At 42.4% G+C, this 21,980-nt stretch overlaps 1 protein-coding gene across 1 annotated transcript; it reads left to right on the top strand.

Moving 5' to 3' along the window:
• Positions 1-7,219: 7,219 nt before the first annotated feature.
• Positions 7,220-20,671, top strand: pih1d1 (PIH1 domain containing 1). The gene is made up of 11 exons (XM_033643970.2): positions 7,220-7,301; positions 9,685-9,767; positions 11,457-11,514; positions 11,641-11,829; positions 16,985-17,046; positions 18,739-18,820; positions 18,930-19,026; positions 19,232-19,258; positions 19,390-19,468; positions 19,851-19,994; positions 20,559-20,671. The coding sequence occupies exons 2-11, from the start codon at positions 9,687-9,689 to the stop codon at positions 20,592-20,594; spliced, it is 855 nt and encodes a 284-aa protein (XP_033499861.1). The 5' UTR covers positions 7,220-7,301; positions 9,685-9,686; the 3' UTR covers positions 20,595-20,671.
• Positions 20,672-21,980: the final 1,309 nt, after the last annotated feature.

Below are 21,980 nucleotides of genomic sequence, written 5' to 3'. Positions count from 1 at the left end.
TTTTGAATATAACGGCATAACGTCTAGACCAATTTGGATTTTGAATATATCTGAACATTTCCTTTAAACACTTGTTTGCATGTTTGTAACCATGACCCCTTTTTGGAAAATAAAAACTGACATCTTCAAAGTGATTGTTTTATGCTAATTAAATCAGTTAACATTAGCGTTAACATTAACGGCCATTCTCAGCTTTCAATGTCCGATAGTCCCCCACTAACAGTTTAGTCTCATCTTGTCAACAAAAATGAAACACAGAGTCTTTGTTATAGAAAAAAGGTCATTGACGAAACATTTTTGTCAGTGAAATTAAAACTGAGCCTTTCATAAGAATGTCTTCGTGCGTCAACCCGGTGAATGACTGGTGGCTTGTCCAGGGTGCACCCTGCCCCTTGCCCTCAGTGGGATCTACTCCAGCCCTCTGCTGCAAACCCTGAGGGTAAAAGATGGACCATAGATGAAAGATGCACCACAGTAGTGCTGTTGTTTACTGTAAAAGGCTTCATTTCTCTGCCTCTCTGGACAACATAGCGTGACTTGCTGTACATCTGGGAATGTTTCATGTTTTGTGCAGAAGTTAAATTTTATTGCCCAATATCGTATTCATACTTGTACTCGTCGTCCTCCGCTTATCCGGGTCCGGGTCGCGGGGGCAGCAGCCTCAGCAGAGAAGCCCAGACAGTCCTCTCCCCAGCCACCTCCGTCAGCTCTTCCGAGGGAACCCCGAGGCGTTCCCAGGCCAGCTGGGCGATGTAGTCCCTCTAGTGTGTCCTGGGGCGGCCCCGAGGTCTCCTCTCGGTTGGACATGCCCGAAACACCTCCCAAGGGAGGCGTCCGGAAGGCATCCTTACCAGATGCCCGAACCACCTCAACTGGCTCCTCTCGATGTGGAGGAGCAGCGGCTCTACTCCGAGTCCCTCCCGGATGTCCGAGCTCCTCACCCTATCTCTAAGGCTGAGCCCAGCCACCCTGCGGAGGAAACTCATTTCGGCCGCTTGTACTCGCGATCTCGTTCTTTTGGTCACTACCCAGAGCTCGTGACCATAGGTGAGGGTTGGAACGTAGATCGACTGGTAAATCGAGAGCCTAGCTTTATGGCTCAGCTCCCTTTTCACCACAACGGACCAGTTAAGCGCCTGCATCACTGCTGACGCCGCCCCAATCCGCCTGTCAATCTGCCCAATATCACAAATCACAATTTACCTCAGAGGCTTTACAGCATACGACATCCCTCTGTCCTTAGGACCCTCACAGCGGATAAGGAAAAACTTTCAAAAAAAACCTTTAATGGGAAAAAGAATAGTAGAAACCTCATGAAGAGCAACTGAGGAGGGATCCCTCTTCCAGGACAGATGGTAATGACAGTAGCTACAACAGCATAAATTTTTGTAATATTATGCGAATAATTACGGGTATTGTGGTACAATATGTTGAAAGTATATATTAATATATGATAGAATATGTATGTGACAAGAATCATATGTGTATAATAACAGTAGAAGTATGACTAATGACTAATGATAACAGCAGCAGCAGGAGGCATCTGGCAGGACCACGGCAGCAGCACAACCACACACGTCACGCTGTCCAGGCACCGCTGCGATATGAGTTAATCTGAGAGACAGTGGAGCACAAAGCCCATATGGAAAAGAAATAGAAAAAACTTATAAGAAGTTCCATCACCTTCAGTTTATGTTTTATGTACTGTATTGTGCATCATATAAGACTTATATGATTTACTCTTGAAAGTGGCCACTTTTTTTTTTCATACAAGAAAATAAAAAGAATTACATAAGAATCATGTGTAATCTATGTATGTGGTATATAAGGAAAGTACATGTCAAAGTATGTTTTCCATACATGTTACATATAATTTTTGCAGTTTTTCCTATATGTCTGTTTTAAAGACATATGCTTTACATATATGAACAAATACCATTATATATATGTTTTCTGTATGTAAAGTCAATATATTTTGCAGGGGAATTATGTTTTATTTATATGCTTTATATAAGCTCATTAAAGGTAAAGTTCCACTGATTGTCACACACCTGAGTGTGTGAAATTTGTTCTCCACATTTGACTCATGTGGTGATCTAACCCCCAATTCCAACCCCTGATGTTAAGTGCCAAGCAGGGAGGCAATGAGTCCCATTTTTATAGTCTTCAGTATGACCCAGCCAGGGATCAAACCCACGACCTCCCAGTCTCAGGGCGGACACTCTACCACTAGGCCACTGAGCTGGTTATATGTCATTTAATAAAAACCAGTAGGCTATAAAAAACATATATGAATATGTACCATTACATATAGTTTTTTTGTATGTTAAGGAACATAATGTCATGATAAACTATGTTTTCTTTATGTTTTTATTCTATAAGAATTCTTAAATGTCAGCCTATGAAATTTGAAATAAGATTATTAAAAATACATACTTTATATATTCGAATCTATACAGTCAGTTTCATATAAGTTTCTGTCATAAGAAACACATGACTCACATATGAAAGTGACAAGATTTGTCAAATTTGTCCCTTTACTACTGCAATTGGATCAAACTGTGTAACAAACTAGCAATGCACTAACTGCTTGGTCAGCTCCCAGAACAACTACTTTCTACCATTCAAATTACATAAATGCAGTCTATAAATGTTGTCTTTCAATACCTGTAATACTGAAAAAATGGCTGTTAGGCAAATTTTTAATTCAACGAACTTTATTCGCAAAACAAATTAGGCTTAGTCACTTATATTGACTAATATTTACCACTGCTAAACAATAATCATTTCACATGGAACAGTGTGTTTGTTTTCAACAATCTACTAATGTACTGAAATTACACAACAAACAACAAACAGCAACAAAGCTCAATTTAAGGGGATGCTTTACTTTTGGCACGGAGCTCTGTGATCTTGGCATTGATTGTGATGCCAATGCTGGAGGGCTGGGTCCCTGCCACCTCTTAAGAGTTGCATCTACAGTATATATATATATATATATAACTGTTTCTACAAGAATGGGATGAATAGTCTTTCTTTTCTAGTCAATCTCTGCGTTACATTGAATACATTCGACAGGGAATATTTGCTGTGTTGATTTAATCATTTTTCCTAACTTATTGGATATAATTGCTCCTAAAATGTTAAACAGTATTACCCATGTAATAATTTTAGGAAAATTAATTAGTTTAGAGAGAAGAATATGATGCCTGGTTTTGCAAAAATGCTAAACTTAGCAACATTTTAACAGTCCTTTGTCATTACATGTTGAAAACCTGCTTTCAGTCAACTCATATGCTTTTCCCTTCAATTTTATTATCAGATTATGTTGTTTCATGTTTGTGGCACCACAAGTAAATCTTGTAAGTATTTTCTATAATACTTACAAGAGTGTTGTGGTGGGATAATATGGCACTATGAGCTCTCTAAGATATGACGGAGCTTGACCATTTAGAGCTTTATAAGTTAACAGTAGGATTTTAAATTCAATTCTGGATTTTACAGGGAGCCAGTGCAGAGAAGCTAAAACAGGAGAAATATGATCTCGTTTCTTAGTTCCTGTTAGTACACGTGCTGCTGCATTCTGAATTAGCTGGAGAGTTTTTAAGGACTTACTAGAGCTACCTGATAATAGAGAGTTACAGTAATCCAGCCTTGAGGTAACAAAAGCGTGGACCAATTTTTCTGCATCTTTTCGGGTCAGGATAGGCCTAATTTTCACAACATTACGCAGATGAAAGAACGCAGTCCGTGAAGTTTGTTTTATATGGGAGTTTTAAGACAAATCTTGATCAAATGTTACTCCGAGGTTTCTTACGGTAGTGCTAGAGGCCAGAGCAATGCCATCTAGAGAAAGAGTCTCTGAGTTGTTTGGGGCCAAGAACAATAACTCCAGTTTTGTCTGAATTTAACATCAGGAAATTGGAGCTATGGGAGGCACGGTGGTGTGGTGGTTAGCACTGTCGCCTCACAGCAAGAGGGATGCAGGTTCGATCCTGGGCGTGGGAGTCCTTCTGTGTGGAGTTTGCATGTTCTCCCCGTGTCAGCGTGGGTTCTCTCCGGGCACTTCCTCCCACAGTCCAAAGACATGCAGATTGGGGACTAGGTTAATTGATAACTCTAAATTGTCTGTAGGTGTGAATGGTTGTCTGTCTCTATGTGTCAGCCCTGCGATAGTCTGGCGACCTGTCCAGGGTGTACCCCGCCTCTCGCCCAATGTCAGCTGGGATAGGCTCCAGCCCTCCGGCGACCCTCAAGAGGATGAAGCGGTTAGAAGATGAAGATGCTCATCCAGGTTTTTATGTCTTTAAGGAATTTTTGAGGTTAAGTTAATTGATCTGTTTCTTTCGGCTTCATTGATAAATAAAACTGCGTATCATCCACATAAGAAGGGAAATTACTGAGTGATTTCTAATGATGTTACCCAAGGGAAGCATATATAGAGTAAATAGAATTGGTCTGAGTACAGAACCTTGTGGAACTCCAAAACAAACTTTAATACGTAAGGATGATTCATCATGAATGTGAACCAACTGAAATTGATTGGACAAAATAAGATTTAAACCAGCTTAGTGCAGAACCTTTTAGGCCAATTAAATGTTCCAGTCTCTGTAAATTTGATGGTCAATTGTCAAATGTGGCGCTAAGATCTAATAAAACAAGCAGGCCTGTTATAAAACTGAGTCTGCAACATGAGCACAATCCCATCAGTATTCTGGATCTGAATATTAAAGACTGAACTTCCACCTCTTAGAAAACCATAGGTCAGAATTCAACATTGCATTCATAGAGTTGATGATGAAAAATAACATCCTCTGTAGTCAGATACAAAGACACACATGTTGCCAAGATGTAACTCAGAGAGTCAAAGAGCTGCAGGGGTGATTGATTAAAAATCCAGAGGATGTTTGTCAGGCTCACAATAGAGCCTTATCGCTGAGGAATGCGTTCTGCCTGAAAATCAAAAAGACAGGGGCGGACACAAGAGCTGTATTTTGCCACACATTGCACATTGTTTGGGGTGATGTTTGAGGTAGCGACAGAATTAGACCAGCGAAAGCACGTGAAGACACCTGAACACGGTCTCGAGCAAGCGCGCACACGTGAATGCCGGTGTTGCTACCTCCTCTCCCCTTGGATCTCTGCAAGTGATGTGAGGACTCTAAAACTTCACCTGAGCCTCCCTCGGCATATGGGTGAGTAGATAATGGCTGAATTTTCATTTTTGGGTGCACTATCCCTTTAACTTCGCCCAGTACTCATTTTTACTGAATAAAGCTTGAACGCTTCACTGTATAAATCAATGCAACCTCTGTTAGCTGCTGGCTGCACCCACTGGCTGCTTTGAGGTAACGATAACTAGCTGCTAACTGCTAACAGCTAACTTAAAGAACTCTCCTCCTGCTGGTTTCATCTTCTTTCTCTCCACATCCACTCCTCTCACTAGTGTCGTGGTAGTTGAGTCGTTTTGACATGATATTGATAACGATACAGCGTGTTTCAGGGTTCACGTGATGCACATAACTCCACCCATCTCCCCTGGAGAGCAGGTAGAGTGTAACGAGCTGAGAAGGGAGGGGCCCCTTTATTATTTAGTAGGCTTTGCTCCATAGTTATGTTGTTGTGGCCTTATGTCATATTTCAAAATAACTGTAGTAACATTATTAGTAGAAAATAGCAAAAGATCAAAATGTTTTCCTTCTCTCATTTGTGGCGCCCCCTGTGGATGACAGCACACTTAGCATTCACCTATACTGCTTGTGCCACGGTCTGACGCTGACGGCACCAACTAAAGCACAATGTACATCTATCTATCTATCTATCTATCTATCTATCTAATACCAATTTAGGGGGGCACACACACGCTGTGTTTTTTGCACCCTCAAATTCATTGTTTACAATGTAGGCGCAAATCAGGCGTTCTCTAACGCATGCATTCCCGAGCGCCTTTTTTCAGGCCACAACGGCTGGGCACGTAAAAAATGCAAACAAAAGTACACTGTTCATTCCAGGCTTTAAGGACCTCCCATTTGAACCCCCCGTTATTCAGTCCCCCGACCAAGATGCCCTGCTTTCACTCACTATCAGTTAAAGAAGGACCCAGCTGAAGGCTCTTACAGTCTAAAGTGGAAAAGTACAGATGATGTCATGATTTCTGCTGGTGGGAGTGAGTGTGGTAATTTAGTTTGAGGGGGAATCCAAGGGGTGACAGTCACAGTGTTGCCAAAGTAAACAAAGAGAAGATGAAATCAAGCTGACTAGATCAACACCGGAGCACTGTGGATTGGGGAGTGAGCTGCTATTGGTAGGGAAACTCCAGGATGGGAAATGTCTGGAGTGTGGAGTGACGGAGACCGTGCAACATGTGATGCTCTGGAGCCAGCTGTACACAGAAGAAAGGAAGATCTTGTTTGACGTAGTGGCTCAGCTGTGGAGTAAAGACATACTCCCCAAGGACTCTGTTAAGGGGAGACCTACAAGAAAACACAAATTACCAGGAAAATTAGTTTTCTTCACACAGCAGGCCTATATCCCGGGATTTAGGCCAGCAGGAGCCAACTAATACTTTGTGCTTGTGCGGTGGTGTGTCTTTGTCACTCTGCAGTTACACCTCCACAACACTTGTAGGCGACGGATGTTGTGCTGTAAAGTTTAGCTGATTCAAAACACACAGTAAACACACATTAAACATGACTTAATAGCGACAACTGCAAACACAAGTACACAAATCAGCTTCACTATAACTCGCAACATTCACAGACAAACACTTGTCTTTATCTGGACACATTTTCCCCACAAATACAACATGCTAACGTTATTAGCACAAGCCTATGGCATTTTACATTGTATAAATTAGCCTAGCAGCTAGCAGACTTTTCCTCTACTCATATAAAGCCAAGGACAACAGCAACATTTAACAAAGGTAACGGTACAAAGTTCGGCTCCACTGACAAAACAACTGTTTTATACTACACAAACATGCTAATGTTTTTAGCACAAGCCTATGGCATTTTACATTGTATAAATTAGCCTAGCGACAAGCTGATATTTCCCCTGCTCATATGAAGCCAGGATAAATCCAGAAGTATAAATAAGATGTGATGACTAGTGTAAACAGAGCAGAATGCACCAAACGCGCCTGGTCTGCCATAAAAATATGATAGAAGAAAATGAGGGCTCTTCTTTTGTAAAAACTAATGGATAGTGCTTTTATTCTGAAGGTTCCGTATCGGAAGTGATGTAGCTGCGTTGAATACCGGCGCGGAAGCTCACATCACAACTCGGCAGCACCGGAGAAAAAGGTAAACATGATTTTATTTGCGTGTGAGTACATGATAAGGGACACACTGACCACACTGTGAACACAGCAGAGAGTTAAATGATCCAACATTTAAAACAAAGAGCGACGTCAGGCTGCTAGTTTGCGCTGCTAAGCTAAAGCTAAGCTAACGTCTCTGGACGCCAAAGCACGGACAAACACCTCACGAGACATGTTACCAAGACAACAGCCTCCACCAAACGGTAACCGGTAACGTTAGCTAACAGCTAACGTTAACGTGATTTGTTGCCATCGGTGAGCTTTGATAGAAAAGACCCTGTTAGCGTTATCCAGATACGGAGAAGCTAGTTAGCTTGCTGAGGCTAACATCTCCCCACAGGTGTCTGTTTATGTTGGTATATTGTAACTTTATAAAGGTACGTACTGTACGTATTTTCGCGCGTGCGTTTTTAAGAGAAACTCCTGTGATCCTTAAATGATTAAAACTGACCTTATAATTTAAACAGAGTGCCCTGTCTGGAAGAATAAAGTGATATTAGTTAACATCATGTTTACTGTCAGATTAATGCTCAGTTTTCTGAGTCCTAACTTTAACCCAGGGTGTCTTCAGCTTCTTAAAATGTCTCAAAATGTCTTAAACTTCTTGTCTTGAATTTGAATTTGTGAGATCTCAATAGCCACAAACCTTTTATTGAATTTCATTTATTCATCTTTTCATGTCTTTTGTCAGAATGAGTCAGATTCATCTGTGTGAAAGTTTCTAATGTCACAAATCTTTAAACCTCCCGCTGAACCTAACACTGTCTTTTTTACTTTACACTGCACTCACCTGTTGGCAGAAATGTAGATGAACCTAACCTCCCCCTAGTCACCATATTCTTACACAAAGCTCACCTCTGTGTGGGACCGTATGCACGACTCACCTTTATACTGACCTGCAGTGCTTTAATGAGAAAAAGGTGATTTGTCAAGAAAATCAGTCTGAAATATGGTTAGAAAAATATCAAAAAGCATTAGTGCATTAGATTTAAGTGACTGATACCTGTAGACACCTGGTCCGCTGGGTCCCAACCTGAGGGTCCCGACCCCCAGCGTGGGTTGACCTCCTTGATTTTAAGGGGTGTAAGAAAACTTTAAATACAGATATGTCATTTATTTCTGTGAACTAAATGAAACTGTTATTTCTAAAGTTTTTATGATCATTTTTGAAGATACAGGCCTAAACTTTAAAAACATTTCACAGGATGTTAAAGGGATAGTGCACCCAAAAATGAAAATTCAGCCATCATCTACTCACCCATATGCCGAGGGAGGCTCAGGTGAAGTTTTAGAGTCCTCACAACACTTGCAGAGATCCAAGGGGAGAGGAGGTAGCAACACAACTCCACCTAATGGAGGCTGACGGCGCCCCAGATTCAAACGTCCAAAAACACATAATTGAAACCACAAAATATCTCCATACTGCTCGTCCGTAGTGATCCAAGTGTCCTGAAGCCCCGACATAAAAAGTTGTTTGGAAAAACCTCATTTGAACTCTGTTTTTAGCCTCATTGTAGCCTGTAGCTCTGACTGCCTCTCTGTGCACCGCGCTCACGTGTGCGTGCTTGCGCAAGACCGTGAAACATGGGCACCGCCTTCATGTGTGTTCAAGTGCTTTCACTGGTTTGCGCACAAGCAGGTACCCTGATGAAGACGGTCTAGTTGAAACGTTGGTACTTGAATAAAAGAAAACATTTTTGCATCGAGTCTTGGAGTGTGCGCCTGACATCTTTTTTCAAATTTGCATATTTTCGTCAATGGTTAGCACCTCTCCAACCCTGTGTGTTTCTCTTTGCAAGTCAAATGACCCATAAAGGCAGGAAACTGTAATTGGAACTTGATGACAAGTAAAATAAAGTTGAGATTGACTGCTGCAACCCCTCTTGAAAACTTTTTTTAAATCTGCCTTTTGAAAACATCTAAAATGAAGGTTAGATTCTCCGTCTAGTTTTATTTTTTCAAAATCCTAAATAAGCACGTGTAAAAAAATTGAGTTTCCCCTCTGGGATTAATTAAGTATATTAAACTAAATGAAATTACAGGGTATGTTAACTGCCAAATTGTATATTACGGTACACCTAAAACCGGTACACCGCTGCAAGCCCAGTACAAATAACAATGTGTGCAAAAATAAAGGCTGTTCCATACAAAAGATTTTACATTTCTTTGACAAGAAATTAATAAATCAGTTTACATCAAATATCTATTCTGTTTTTGTTCCTCAGTTTGTTTATGTTTCATATTGTTCTATAAGGATGTTGTGTTTCTACCTTTTTACATTACAGGGAGTTATTTCATTCATTGTCATCAGTTGGCAAATTTTGTATTTTAAAGTTGGATTCATTGCCTTTTTTTATTTTTTGTAGCCATGACGACAGACTCCTCACTTCTTAACTCAGAGCTGGAGTTACAGCAGCAGGAGGAGCTGTACCAACAGCTGCTGTTACAGGTAATGTTGCTCTGTTGCTTCATTAATTTATAATCAACTGAACTGCATGAGATGTTCATATCCACATATGGAGGAGGTCCTCCTCCCCAGAGTCTGCCATGTTGTTCTACAGTAGCCCAGAATGGACAAATCAAACACTGGCCTTACAGAGTTTTTGTCTCAGCCACCGTAGTTCATCTGTGAGCTTCACGCATGGGAGAAGTTTCAGTTGGTTGGAATCTGTAACCTGACTGTTAGATGCCAATAAATCCAACACGCCTGACCTTTAAAGTGAGACTGTAGTTTTTGCTTTAAGGCCCTGACACACCAAGCCAACGGTCGACCGTCGACCAAAGTCATGCCGTCGGTGAGCGTCTGTCAGCCTAGTTTTTGCGGTGTGTCCCGCAACGTCGGCACTTCGGCGTCTGCGGCTTTTCGGCCGATTGAGCATGTTGAATCGGCGGCGGAGCTTGTCGGTGAGAGAGATCACTCTGATTGGCTGTTCAGGTTTTATGTTCTGACCCCTGTAGCGAGTGCATCTGCCTGTAGTGAAACCGGTGCTTCCTCCTCAGGCTCCACTTCACTCAGCTGCCCCACAGACCCGCTGCTTCTTCACACTTTAACCTGAATAACAACATACACAATAAAACTTGTTTTGGCTGCTTGTATCCATGATCTCATTCTTTTGGTCACTACCCAGAGCTCATGACCACAGATGAGGGTTGCGACGTAGATGTACCAGTAAATTGAAAGCTTCGCCCTCAGGCTCAGCTCCCTGTTCACCACGACAGTCTGGCACAGCACCTGCATCATGGACATACTTCAGTCAGTAAATGGATTCCCCTCCCGTGCTTGTACACTGGGACAAGGACAGCAGTCCAATTAAATTTCTTAGTCAAGTGAATGTGTGGGAACCCTGATGTAGGGAAATACATTTATTTGCCTTATGTTCATTCGTTTCAGTCTTTTAATCGAACAAGAAATGAATGAACATGTAATCAACCCCAAAACGTTAAACACAGCAGGTTTGTTTTATTTGTGATGGTGCACAAGATGAAAACCCTCTTTGGGGCGTTCTGTTACAGATTTATCTTTTAGCGCTGGATGGATGATCTACATGCTGAGCAGGAACGCCTGCTTTGTGGCTCTCCAGAGTCCATTTGGCCTGCCAATGGACTGTGTGCAGAATTCCTGACCATCCCTCATGTAAACAAGGAGGGACTGTGATGTGTTACAACAACAGCCACTGTGTTTTTTTCACATGTAAAGTTCAAGTACAAAGAAGCCCTTTGTACTTCATTAGCCATTTATTGACTTTTTAAGACATGAATGCATTTTTTGTTTAAGTCAGTTTTAAATTCAGGGAACCTTGTGCATCTTGTTTTTGTGGATCCAGTGAAGACACACTTTACAGGAAGAGAAGAGAAAAAAGAAGGTGACACCTTGCAATCAGCTCCACGTAGTAAAACCCTCCTCCACATAGATGACCTTACTGTGGCTCAACCGGCCACATCCTCAGCACATTAATGTTTATTCCTTTTTGTGTGTGTCACTTTGTCTTTCCTTTTCCACTTCATAAATGCTTCCTGCTTTATATAAACAGTGTGACACTCACGCATGTTTCTTCTGATGTAGTTTAATATGTATAAAACTTCCTGTTTGGGCTGCAAACCTCTGTGAACTTAAAGAGACTGCTGGTCATCTGTTTAGACAATGGGACAGATGCAGGCTGAAAATCCAGACTCCAAAGTTATACGGCCACAACCTGGTGAGTAGCTCCATGATACAAGTCATATTAAATCCTCACAGTGTCACAGCTTGTTCATGGATTTGATTTATTGCATATTTTTGTCTTTCTGTCCCGTCACATCCTGTCTCTTTCCCTCCGTCTCAGGCATGTGTGTGAAGACGCTCTCAGAGCCAGACAAGCAGAAAGTTTTCGTCAACATCTGCCAGTCCAACTCTGTCCCGCTGCCACCAGACCTCTCCAGAGACGAGCTTGTGGAGCTGCTCCAATCAGAAGATCCCAGCGGCTACAGAGTTCCCATGAGCCTCGGCGAGCCACACACAGAAGTAGACAACAGTATGTGACTAAAGCCGGGTATAAGTATGTACACTGCTGTTTAAAGTCTGTAATTTCTACCCTAGTGGTAGAGTGTCTGCCCTGAGACTGGGAGGTCATGGGTTCAATCCCCGGCCGGGGCATACCAAAAACTATAAAAATGGGACCCATTGCCTCCCTGCTTGGCACTCAGCATCAGGGGTTGGAATTGGGGGGTTAGATCACCACATGATTCCCAAGCGTGGCACTGCTGCTGCTCACCGCTCCCTCAGGGATGGGTCAAATGCGGAGAACAAATTTCACTCAGGTGTGTGACAATCAGTGGAACTTTAACTTTAACTTAACTTTAATCTGCTGCCACAAACTGTGACTGGGTCCAGTCAGATGTGTGTGAGGACTCTTTTATATATCTGTCCAGTCTTTGATGGTTTTAGGTTGTAAAGAGTCCAAATGGATGGAGAACAAAACGCTGTGCAGTGATTCAACGACACTGACATCTGAAAGAAATAAAGATCCCTCTGAGCAACAGTTAAATAAGAACAGAAGAAAGCTTAGCATCACAGTGTGTGCAGATTTAGGCCCTGATCGCACAGGAAGTGTTTTAGCAGCTGAAGCAGCTTTTTGTAATTGTTTTTAATGAGAATGAAGATTCTTGCTCGCTCGTTGTTGCGTTGCTACATGTTTCATGTTTCTGCGCTCTAAGCACCTGGCGTTTTTGCCGGAGCGCTCTGAACTCCTCAAATTGATAAAACTTCAACTCAGAGCGGAAAAACACCCCATGGCATTTCAGCTTTTTCCCTGATTGTCCAATGGTATGATTTGAGAGGCGGGGCTTCTGTGGTGGTCACGACAACAAGTTCACGGTTGGTAAACAATGGAGGAGAAACTGGTGGTAGTGGTTGCTGGATACCCAGAGCTATAGGTTGTCAAACTGCCCCTGAGTCATCCTAAAATCTGCCTGTAAACGTCCATGATGGAGGAGAAGCTCCTGGACCAACTGGTGGTACTCCCCATGATCCAGCCTCTTTTTTAGGGTCTCATGTACCCACACAGATCTCTGTTTATCTGCTGACAGCCTCTCACCCTCAACCAGAGCTACACACAGTACCCTCTGCCTCAACATGGCAGCAGCTACACACTGATTACTGCAGGATACACACAATAAATAAAAGGTAGATTGTTTACACAGAAAGGTTAGGGTAAGGAGGTGATGGTTGATTCAACCTGGACCTTATTTCCCTGTTTAAATTGGACAGAGAGATGTGAACAACACTTTCTGAAATTGTTCCAGTAGTGAGCAAGCGGGCAGCGGCTGGCAGCACACGGGGCAACTATTGAGTGTCACTGTGTGTCCATTAAAAGTGTTATTGTAATGAATATGGAAACAGTAGGATGAAAACCTTCACTGCCTTTTTCTTCTCTCTCCTCGTCCTCTCTTCATGCGTATACTCCGTCACAAATAAATACAGGCGATGATAGAATTCAAAGGCCTGAGCCACGTTGTTGAAGTCACGTCAGTAATCATCCATGGTATTGAAAATCTGTTTGATAACACTAAAACACATTTTCTATAAACTCCTCCGGTTGTTGTGCTCTGTACAAATCTCACTCATGTTTCCACTGTTGTTTTCCTGCAACAAGTGACATCTTGTGATATCTCAGGAGGAGACTTCAGCTTAATGAGGCAGTAACAAACAGAGCGGATCAAGTGAAAGTTAAAGAGACGCTTCAGACACTTAAAAAATAACCACTTTTAAATTCCTCCGTCATGTCACAAAGCTACTGTGTTGTATTTTTCTGTGATTAATTAGTCAAAATTAACATGTTATTATGACAGCCTTAGTTAAAAGTGATATTTGGGTTTATTTTATTTTTTTTAGTAGATATGTTTTAGTGGCTAAAATACATTTCACCGCGGTCTCGTCCACAGCAGCACATTGTGAAGCTTCTGTGCCGGCAGATTTGGTTTATCAAAGACACCGGCAAAGCCACACAGAACATGAAGTAAGCACAGAGGAAATGTTAGATATGTCGGACCATTGTGTTTAACTATATGTCTTTAAACTTTACAGATTCAACACGTCTGCTGATTGCACATATCTCTGAAAATGTGTTTTTGGTAGCTGAACGTACCACAGACGGACAAATCAAATCAACTAACATTCCTATACCTGATAAAATCATAAACATAAACCACCACACACTGAACTGAATTACTGTGATTTTATTAAGAGAGAACAACACATTTCGCCCGTGGCTTCTTCAGCTTCGCTCAACAGAATCACGCGAGCACTCACAGGTGTGCCAAATATACACGGGTCACATGACTTATCATCACAGTTATGTCACTTTTCTTTTTAAACATTTTTTCTTTCACATTCTTCAGAAACATTTTTGAAAAGATAATTTTCAAATTCTCCAAAAAGCAAAATAAATTTATTCAAAATCACATAGATAAAACAAATGAAGCAAGATTCATAAAGAGTGCAAGAGTCACAAGAATAATATGTGAGTTAACCTCATCCCATTACGTAAATGACTGAGATGAAGATTTTATAAAGGAAGCTAGACTGCAGGTCCTACTGCAGGGGGGTGACAGGGATGTGACTGTGGATCTACATTACCTGTCGATGAAGATATAAGTTAACATTCATACAGTCCCTCCAGAAAATCGCCATCTTGCGATCGCAATAATTAACACAAATTCATAGTAAGTCTGAAATATTTGCGGGGGCTTGCAGTTTTTCAAAAGTCCCACAATTTTTCCCATACAGTCTATGATTTTTCCACGTCTTAATGCATTTTCCGGCCGACCGGAAGTCATCGCACATGCAACGTCATTTGAAGCGTCATCAGACGCGTCATCAAATGCGCTAATGGCATTGTAGTATACATGACATGGGTCACGCGCCGGTGACGTCATAGGCGATAGAAACATGGGATTTTGACTGGCGGCAGAGCTCTTCACACACATAAAGTGTAATAAAAACAAATCAATTGAGTCTTTCCCCTTCGGATGAAATGGCCAGTCAGGCTACATGCTACGGAGAGAGTTTAAGAGGTCCTTCGGTACGACGAGAAAGTGAAAATGAAAGGCGTGTGCCCTTTTCACCTGCCACCCTCTGTGTAGACGAATGACCCTGTCAATTCATTCATTCATGTCCTGTTGAATATCTCATGTCATTGTTTAGATCAACTGACTTTAGCTAGCTAGCTAACGTTAGCCAACTAACCTGCGATGAAGTGCCTGCCACAGACGTAACGTTAGGTATAGTGACTGGCTGGATCTCACAGCTTTCCGTCTTTACCCTGCCGTTTGATGGCTGTGAGCCACAGATTTCTTCTTTCCTCATTCTTCACTCTCTCCGGGAGCAAAGAAAATCGCAATTCTGTTTTGTTTTTTTTGTTTTTTTAATTGTTTGCTGTGCAGTGAGCAATGCAGCAACTTTTTGGGATTATGAACTCCTAGTCGCGACTAGTGTCTCTCCCGGGTCAAGTTCAAAACTTTCACCCAAAAGGGGGCGTGGCCGTTGTTAAGGCAGTGAGTGACGTTGCGTTGAAGTCATCTTATAGATGTAGACAGATGCAATGCCATTAGCGCATTTGATGACGCTTCAAATGACGCTTCAAATGACGTTGCATGTACGATGACTTCCGGTCAGCCGCAAAATGCGGAAAGAACATCATTGTAGCTGACATGTTGTGTTACAGTCACATTGTCTGGTTTGAGAGCAACAATATTCACTTGGGATGTTTTGCAATGTTTCTGGAGTCCATGTTTTGAAACTAATTAAATAAAACTAAAGAAGAGAACTATAAAAAACGTTTGCAGCTATTTTGTAATATTCAGTATGATTATTACATGAGTTATTTTTTTGGAGGTAGTAGTCTAACAAAATCACATTTTTTTTCTCCTTTTGTCATTAGTCGCAATTTTTGTCATTTGCTGCAATTTCCTGCAAAAAATCACATAGAAATGCTGCAATTTTTATCACAAGTTTTGACAAAATTGGCCACAAATTCAAGGTTTTTTTGCTGCGAGGTCCTGAAGGGACTGATTATAACACAGAAAAGGACTGAACTCTTGTGTTTCATTAAGTCCACGTGGCTCAAGTGTTCAATTCATGGATCCAAAATTCTTAACTTCTTCAAAGTTGGTTGATCAAATTGCCAACTCTTGGGTTGGATTGGGTTGTACTCTTTCAACAGTTTTAACCCGAAGCAATGCAACTCTGACCTTTTGTCCTCATAAAAATGTGCATGCAGGCAGCATTCTTAATCAAGGATCCTTTCACATGAACACAGTGTGTCTGAGGACAGATGGAACAGATAAGATCCCTTGTCTTAATGTTTCCACAGAGTCAGTGTGCACAACTGTTCAAGTGTAATGATCTATAACCACGAAAAACAGCAATGATGGAGGTGTTCAGCAGGTCAGGGTGCACTTTGTTATGTTAGGGATGACACTTTCAGTACCTGCAGCTGTCACAGTGGTTTATGGCAGGAAATAAACATTGTCACACTGGAGTACGTGTTAAAGGCCTGTGGCTTCCCTGTTGAGGCCTGTGGGCTCAAATATGGTTCCAAACTCCTGGTGCAGTAAGTCATAGAGTCTTGTGTGGAGAAATTCCAGTTTATTCACAGCAGGCTTTGGCAGTCATGTTCCCAGAGGCACCCCAACCCTGCACACCAAGAGAACATGCCAAGCAAACTTACAGTGGTGTGCCAGAGATTGTGTCTCCAGCAGATTGTTTTCCCTGTTTATGCAACACTTGCATAAATCCAACGCTGCTCTGCTGGTCTGTGTGTCCTGGAAGATTTCAGTGTCCCAGATGAACGAGAGAGATCATCATCAAATCTAATTTATGCTTACTGAGCGTAAAAACGTTTTACAGGCAGGCTCAGTAAAGAATGACGTCATCAAGACCTGTGGATTTAAGGCAACGGTTACTTATACGTTATATTTCAAATAAAATGTGTTCCATCAATCATCTGAAAGTCGGACTAATACACTCAGATAATGTGACTGGGAGTTGAATTCCTCCTGCATGAGGCTGGAAATAGGACAGTTGTGTAAAGTGCGGTGGGGCGGCGTGTCCAGGAGCGCTGACGCGCATCTAGCTGCCGTCATGGTGTCCGAACAGATTGAATTCACGTGTCTGTCTCTGTGTTTCAGACTCTCAGGCCTGCACAGCGTATGATGTCGTCATCAACCAGGAGTTTTTCCAGAAGTGCCAGGTGTGTGTGTGTGTGTGTGTGTGCGTGCGTGTGTGTGTGTGCGTGCGTGTGTGTGTGTGTGTGTGTGCGTGTGCGTGTGCATATGTGGGCTTGCTTTGTCATCCATTCAAATATCTACTTTTGTAATTATTAAAAGGAAGAGAAAATAGTGAAGATGTTGTACCTGCTCTGGATGATGTGGGAAGGTTTATATTTCTGTATAATTAGTTAGTAATTAGAGTTAGTTCATTTAGTTTTAAAATTCATCACATCTGCCAGAATTTATTTATTACCTGACAAACTGGAGAAACCACTTGAGCACAAGCAAATAGCAATCATAGATGAATTGACTGTTTGATAAACCTCTTTCAGTTAGTCAGTTGTGAGTCCACACGTTTTTAGAAAATTATGTGAAATGTAAATTTATTTCTTTTCATTCAGAGGAAGTGTACGGTTTATGTCTTTAGCATTTTAGAAAATAAACTCAGGTGTGTATTTTATATTTTCTGCTCAAGTATTGATTGATGACATGTTTGTTCCTGTGAATCTTCTGTGCTGCGCTGATCTGACCAGCAGATGGTGTCACAGTGCCACAGTTATATCCTGTTCTGCCTCCAGTGAATACACTCACCGGCCACTTTATTAGGTACACCTGTTCAACTGCTCGTTAACACAAAAAGCTATTCAGCCAATCAGGTGTCAGCAGCTCATTAACATTTAGTCATGAAGACATGGTGAAGACGAGCTGCTGAAGTTCAAACGGAGCATCAGAATGATGAAGAAAGGTGATTGAAGTGACTTTGAACGTGGCATGGTTGTTGGTGCCAGACGGGATTTTCAGCACAACCATCTCTAGGGTTTACAGAGGATGGTCCCAAAAAGAGCAAATATCCAGTGAGCCAAAATGCCTTGTTGATGCCAGAGGTCAGAGGAGAATGGCCAGACTGGTTCAAGATGATAGAAAGGCAACAGGAAGTCAAATAAGCACTGGTTCCAACCAAGGTGTGCAGAAGAGCATCTCTGAAGCAACAACACCTTGTCCAACCTTGAAGCAGATGGGCTACAGCAGCAGAAGACCACACCAGGTGCCACTCCTGTCAGCTAACAACAGGAAACTGAGGCTACAATTCACCAAAACTGGACAATAGAAGATTGGAAAAACCACATTCAGATGGAAGCATGGATCCATCCTGCCTTGTATCAACGCTTCAGGCTGCTGCTGCTGGTGGTGTAATGGTGTGGGGGAGATTTTCTTAGTACCAACTGAGCATGGTTTAAACACCACAGCCTACCTGAGTATTGTTGCTGAGCGTGTCCATCCCTTTATGACCACAGTGTACCCATCTTCTGATGGCTACTTCCAGCAGGATAACGCACCATGTCACAAAGCTCACATCATGTCAAACATGACAATGAGTTCACTGTACTCCAATGGCCTCCACAGTCACCAGATCTCAGTCCAATAGAGCACCTTTGGGATGTGCTGGAACGGGAGATTCTCATCATGGATCAACTGTGTGATGTCATCATGTCAATATGGACCAAACTCTCTGAGGAATGTTTCCAGCACCTTGTTGAGTCTGTGACACCAAGAATTAAAAAGACCAGGTACTAGCAAGGTGTACCTAATAAAGTGGACACTGGGTGTAAATGCTCAGTGAACACAAACTGTCCTCACAGTGTGTAACAATATGAAATGTGTGTGTCTTACAGAAGGATCCTCTGTTCCAGCAGTTTGTAATTCTGGTGTCTTTGGAGGGTTTGGAGAATAAATACAATCTGGAGCTGAGCAGAGGTCAGTGTGTGTGTGTGTGTGTGTGTGTGTGTGTGTGTGTGTGTGTGTGTGTGTGATTAAATGAGTGTGTGGGGTGCAGATGATGAAATTGTTTTCTGTGTCTCTGCAGACTGGAAGGTGCTGAAGAACAGGAAGTTCTTGGGTTCTGTTAGCGAGCAAAACATCAGAACGAAGAGCCGACCGGTAATTCAAGAGCTGCAGCCTCAGTACGTCCCTCTGTCTGTCAGTCTGTCCCTCTGTCTGTCAGTCTGTCTCTCTGTCTGTCAGTCTGTCTCTCTGTCCGGATGGACTGCTAACAGTAAACAGCCTGTTGCAGAGTTCTTACAGAAATAGAGACACAGTGTGTTTCCCAGTGACATTATGATTTGTCTCAGTTGCTCATATCTCCCACTCTTCATGTTTCTCCTCCAGGGAGAGCTCCCCTGCGACAGCTCAAAGGTAAACCTCCTCTCTATCTGTCCCTCACATGTTTTATTGATGCAAAGAGCAGGTTGTCAGACGAGTCGTCTCTTTATCTGCCCCTTGTGTCTCATTTCTGCTCTGTCTGTTTTTAATCTCACCGTCTCCAGACCAGAGTTCACGTTGCTGGTGGAGCCCCCTGCTGGTGATCCTGAGTATCTCATTGCAGAGATAAAGCTACCTGGAGTGGTGAGATACATGATTCACGCAAACATTAACACTCTCCTGCCTCTCCTTTTCTCTCCTCTGCTCCATGTAAACGTGACTGTCCTGTACTGTGAGGCAGGATATAAACAGAAGAGGCCTAAAATCCAAAACACATAGGACAAAAAGGGCTCGGTGATGTGGACAAAAAACATCGTATATAGTCATTTTATCACCCCTGTGAGAATTTGCTCGGATAAGAGCACATCAACCAACATACCAAAAGGCCTCAGCCCTGCAGACGAGCTCCTAAATCATTTGATGTTGTCATGTTAAATGTTCTCACGTCACATCTGATATCAGCAGTGACACAGAGAGACAGTCAGTGTGTTTGAGTCTCAGCTGAATGAACGTGTCTCCTGTGCAGCCGTCGTCTCGCTCTCTGGTTCTGGACGTTGGAGAGGACCGACTGGTGCTGACGGCTCGGCCCTCGCTCTTCCATCTTGACGTCTTCCATCCCTTCCTCGTCGACCAGGAGAACAGTGTGGCTCAGTACAACAGAAGCACCCAGGTACAGAAAACACACATGCAGACAGTATGTACAACACACAGCTAAATGACACACACAATTTAACCTGCAAACAGAATAGGGCTGCAAAGATTAGTCGACTAATCCGCTATTAAAATAATTGGTGACTATTTTAGTAGTCGACTAATCGGTTTGAGTCATTTCTCATATAAAAGTACTATAAAGTACCTAAATACTCTTATTGCAGCTTCTTACGTTCAGATATTGGCAGCTTTACACACTCTCCCGTGATGGTGAACTCAAACCCTTTGGCGTGAGTACGAAACAAGACATTAGATGACATCATTTTGGGGTTTGGGCGAGACAGACCGACATTTTTCAACATTTTAACACATTTTTCAATAAAATAATCGAAGAAATAATCGACAGATTAGTCGACAATGAAAGTAATTGTTAGCTGCAGCCCTAAAACAGAACAGGTGAGTCACACAGTGACTATAATGACTATACATTTACATCACATCACATCGAAACACAGGTAAACAAGTACAATACACACACACACACACACACACTGTAAACTTTGTTCCTGTTTTCTTTCCTCAGATCCTTACAGTCACTATGCCCGTGGTGCCTTCATGAAACTACAGAAATAATGTAGAATTATTTATTTAATTGTTAAAAAAGGATGCTGAGATAATAAAGGTGTTTTTCATAAAGCCAGTTTTCTCTGTGTGTTTTAATTCATGACTTGAATCCCAGTTTAAACAGCTGCAAAGTCTGTCAGAAGTTTTTCTTTATGTAGGCACAAGTTTCCACGCACAGATTAGCTCTCGCACTACTGGTCTTGTCTGCTGACATCTGCAGCGATGCAGGCGCTGCACCAGACCGTCGTGGCGAAGAGGAAGCTGAGCCTGAAGGCAAGGCTTTGGATTTACTGGTCCATCTCCGTCCCAACCCTCACCTGTGGTCATGAGCTCTGGGTAGTGACTGAAAGAATGAGGTTGCAGATGCAAGCGGTGGAAATGAGTTTCCTCTGTAGGGTGTCTGGGCTCAGCCTTAGAGATAGGGGGAGGAGTCAGACATCTGGATGGAGCTTGGAGTAGAGCCGCTGCTCCTTCACGTTGAGGTGGTTCAACATCTGATCAGGATCCTCCTGAGCGCCTCCTGTTAGAGGTGTTCCAGGCACGTCCCACTGGTAGGAGGCCCCGGGGCAGACCCAGAACACACTGGAGGGATTATATATCTCATCTGGCCTGGGGACACCTCGGGGTCCTCCAGGAGGAGCTGGAAAGTGTTGATGAGGAGAGGGACGTCTGGGGTGCTTTGCTCAGCCCGCTGCCCCTGAGACCCAGCCCAGCATAAACAGATGAAAATGGATGTTTCTGTTCTTGTGATTGTGAAATAGGTGTTGGATGAATAATCAGGTAGCATCAGAACTGAAGAGGTCAGTGACGATGCTTTTAATCTCTGCAGTTAATCTTTCTGGGAACTTACTCAACTAACAGGCAGGGTTGACACTTAACAGTCAAATGTGAGGGTGAAAAACAGAAACTAGAAGGGCACTCGTGGAGCACAGACCTCCACTGAGGCTTAAGGCACAATCTCACAGTGTTAACGAAAGTGTAAAATAGTTTGTGCAACTGGCCTGTGATTCAGGTTCTTCTTCTTCCTTCTGACAAACAAACGAAGCCAGAAACAAAACCTCCACGGCTGATGAAAAAATGCTTCAAATGTCGTTTCAACAAATTTCATATCGTTAACAATTTTAACCCATCAGCACCAAACTTTCAAACACGCAGCTTGTTTTAATAAAACTGTTTTGTCCTTATCTTTGATGTGTTAATCACAAAATACAAAAGTAAAATGTTCTGATAACTTTGGCCACAAATCAAAGTCCCATACCAGGCTTGTTATTTTTCACAGCGTACCTTTCACTCCCACAGTGACAGCTGGAGGTTTCCCTTCATCTGTCGTCTAGTTGGCCTCTGACTGAAGCTCTGCTGAGTCTCAGTGATACTGGAGCTG

Source organism: Epinephelus lanceolatus, chromosome 18 (assembly GCF_041903045.1).
Source record: "Epinephelus lanceolatus isolate andai-2023 chromosome 18, ASM4190304v1, whole genome shotgun sequence".
In the NCBI taxonomy this organism is placed as follows: domain Eukaryota; kingdom Metazoa; phylum Chordata; class Actinopteri; order Perciformes; family Serranidae; genus Epinephelus; species Epinephelus lanceolatus.
The sequence above is the reverse complement of the archived record's forward strand: the minus strand, read 5'-3'. Positions and strand labels throughout refer to the sequence as shown.

Bases quoted from the DNA above. Each gene is read 5' to 3' on its own strand.
- pih1d1 (XM_033643970.2), top strand. From the start codon at position 9,687: ATGACGACAGACTCCTCACTTCTTAACTCAGAGCTGGAGTTACAGCAG. The intron at 17,047-18,738 runs GTGTGTGTGTGT...TGTGTCTTACAG, and splicing joins AGTTTTTCCAGAAGTGCCAG to AAGGATCCTCTGTTCCAGCA. The intron at 19,995-20,558 runs GTACAGAAAACA...TTCTTTCCTCAG, and splicing joins AGTACAACAGAAGCACCCAG to ATCCTTACAGTCACTATGCC.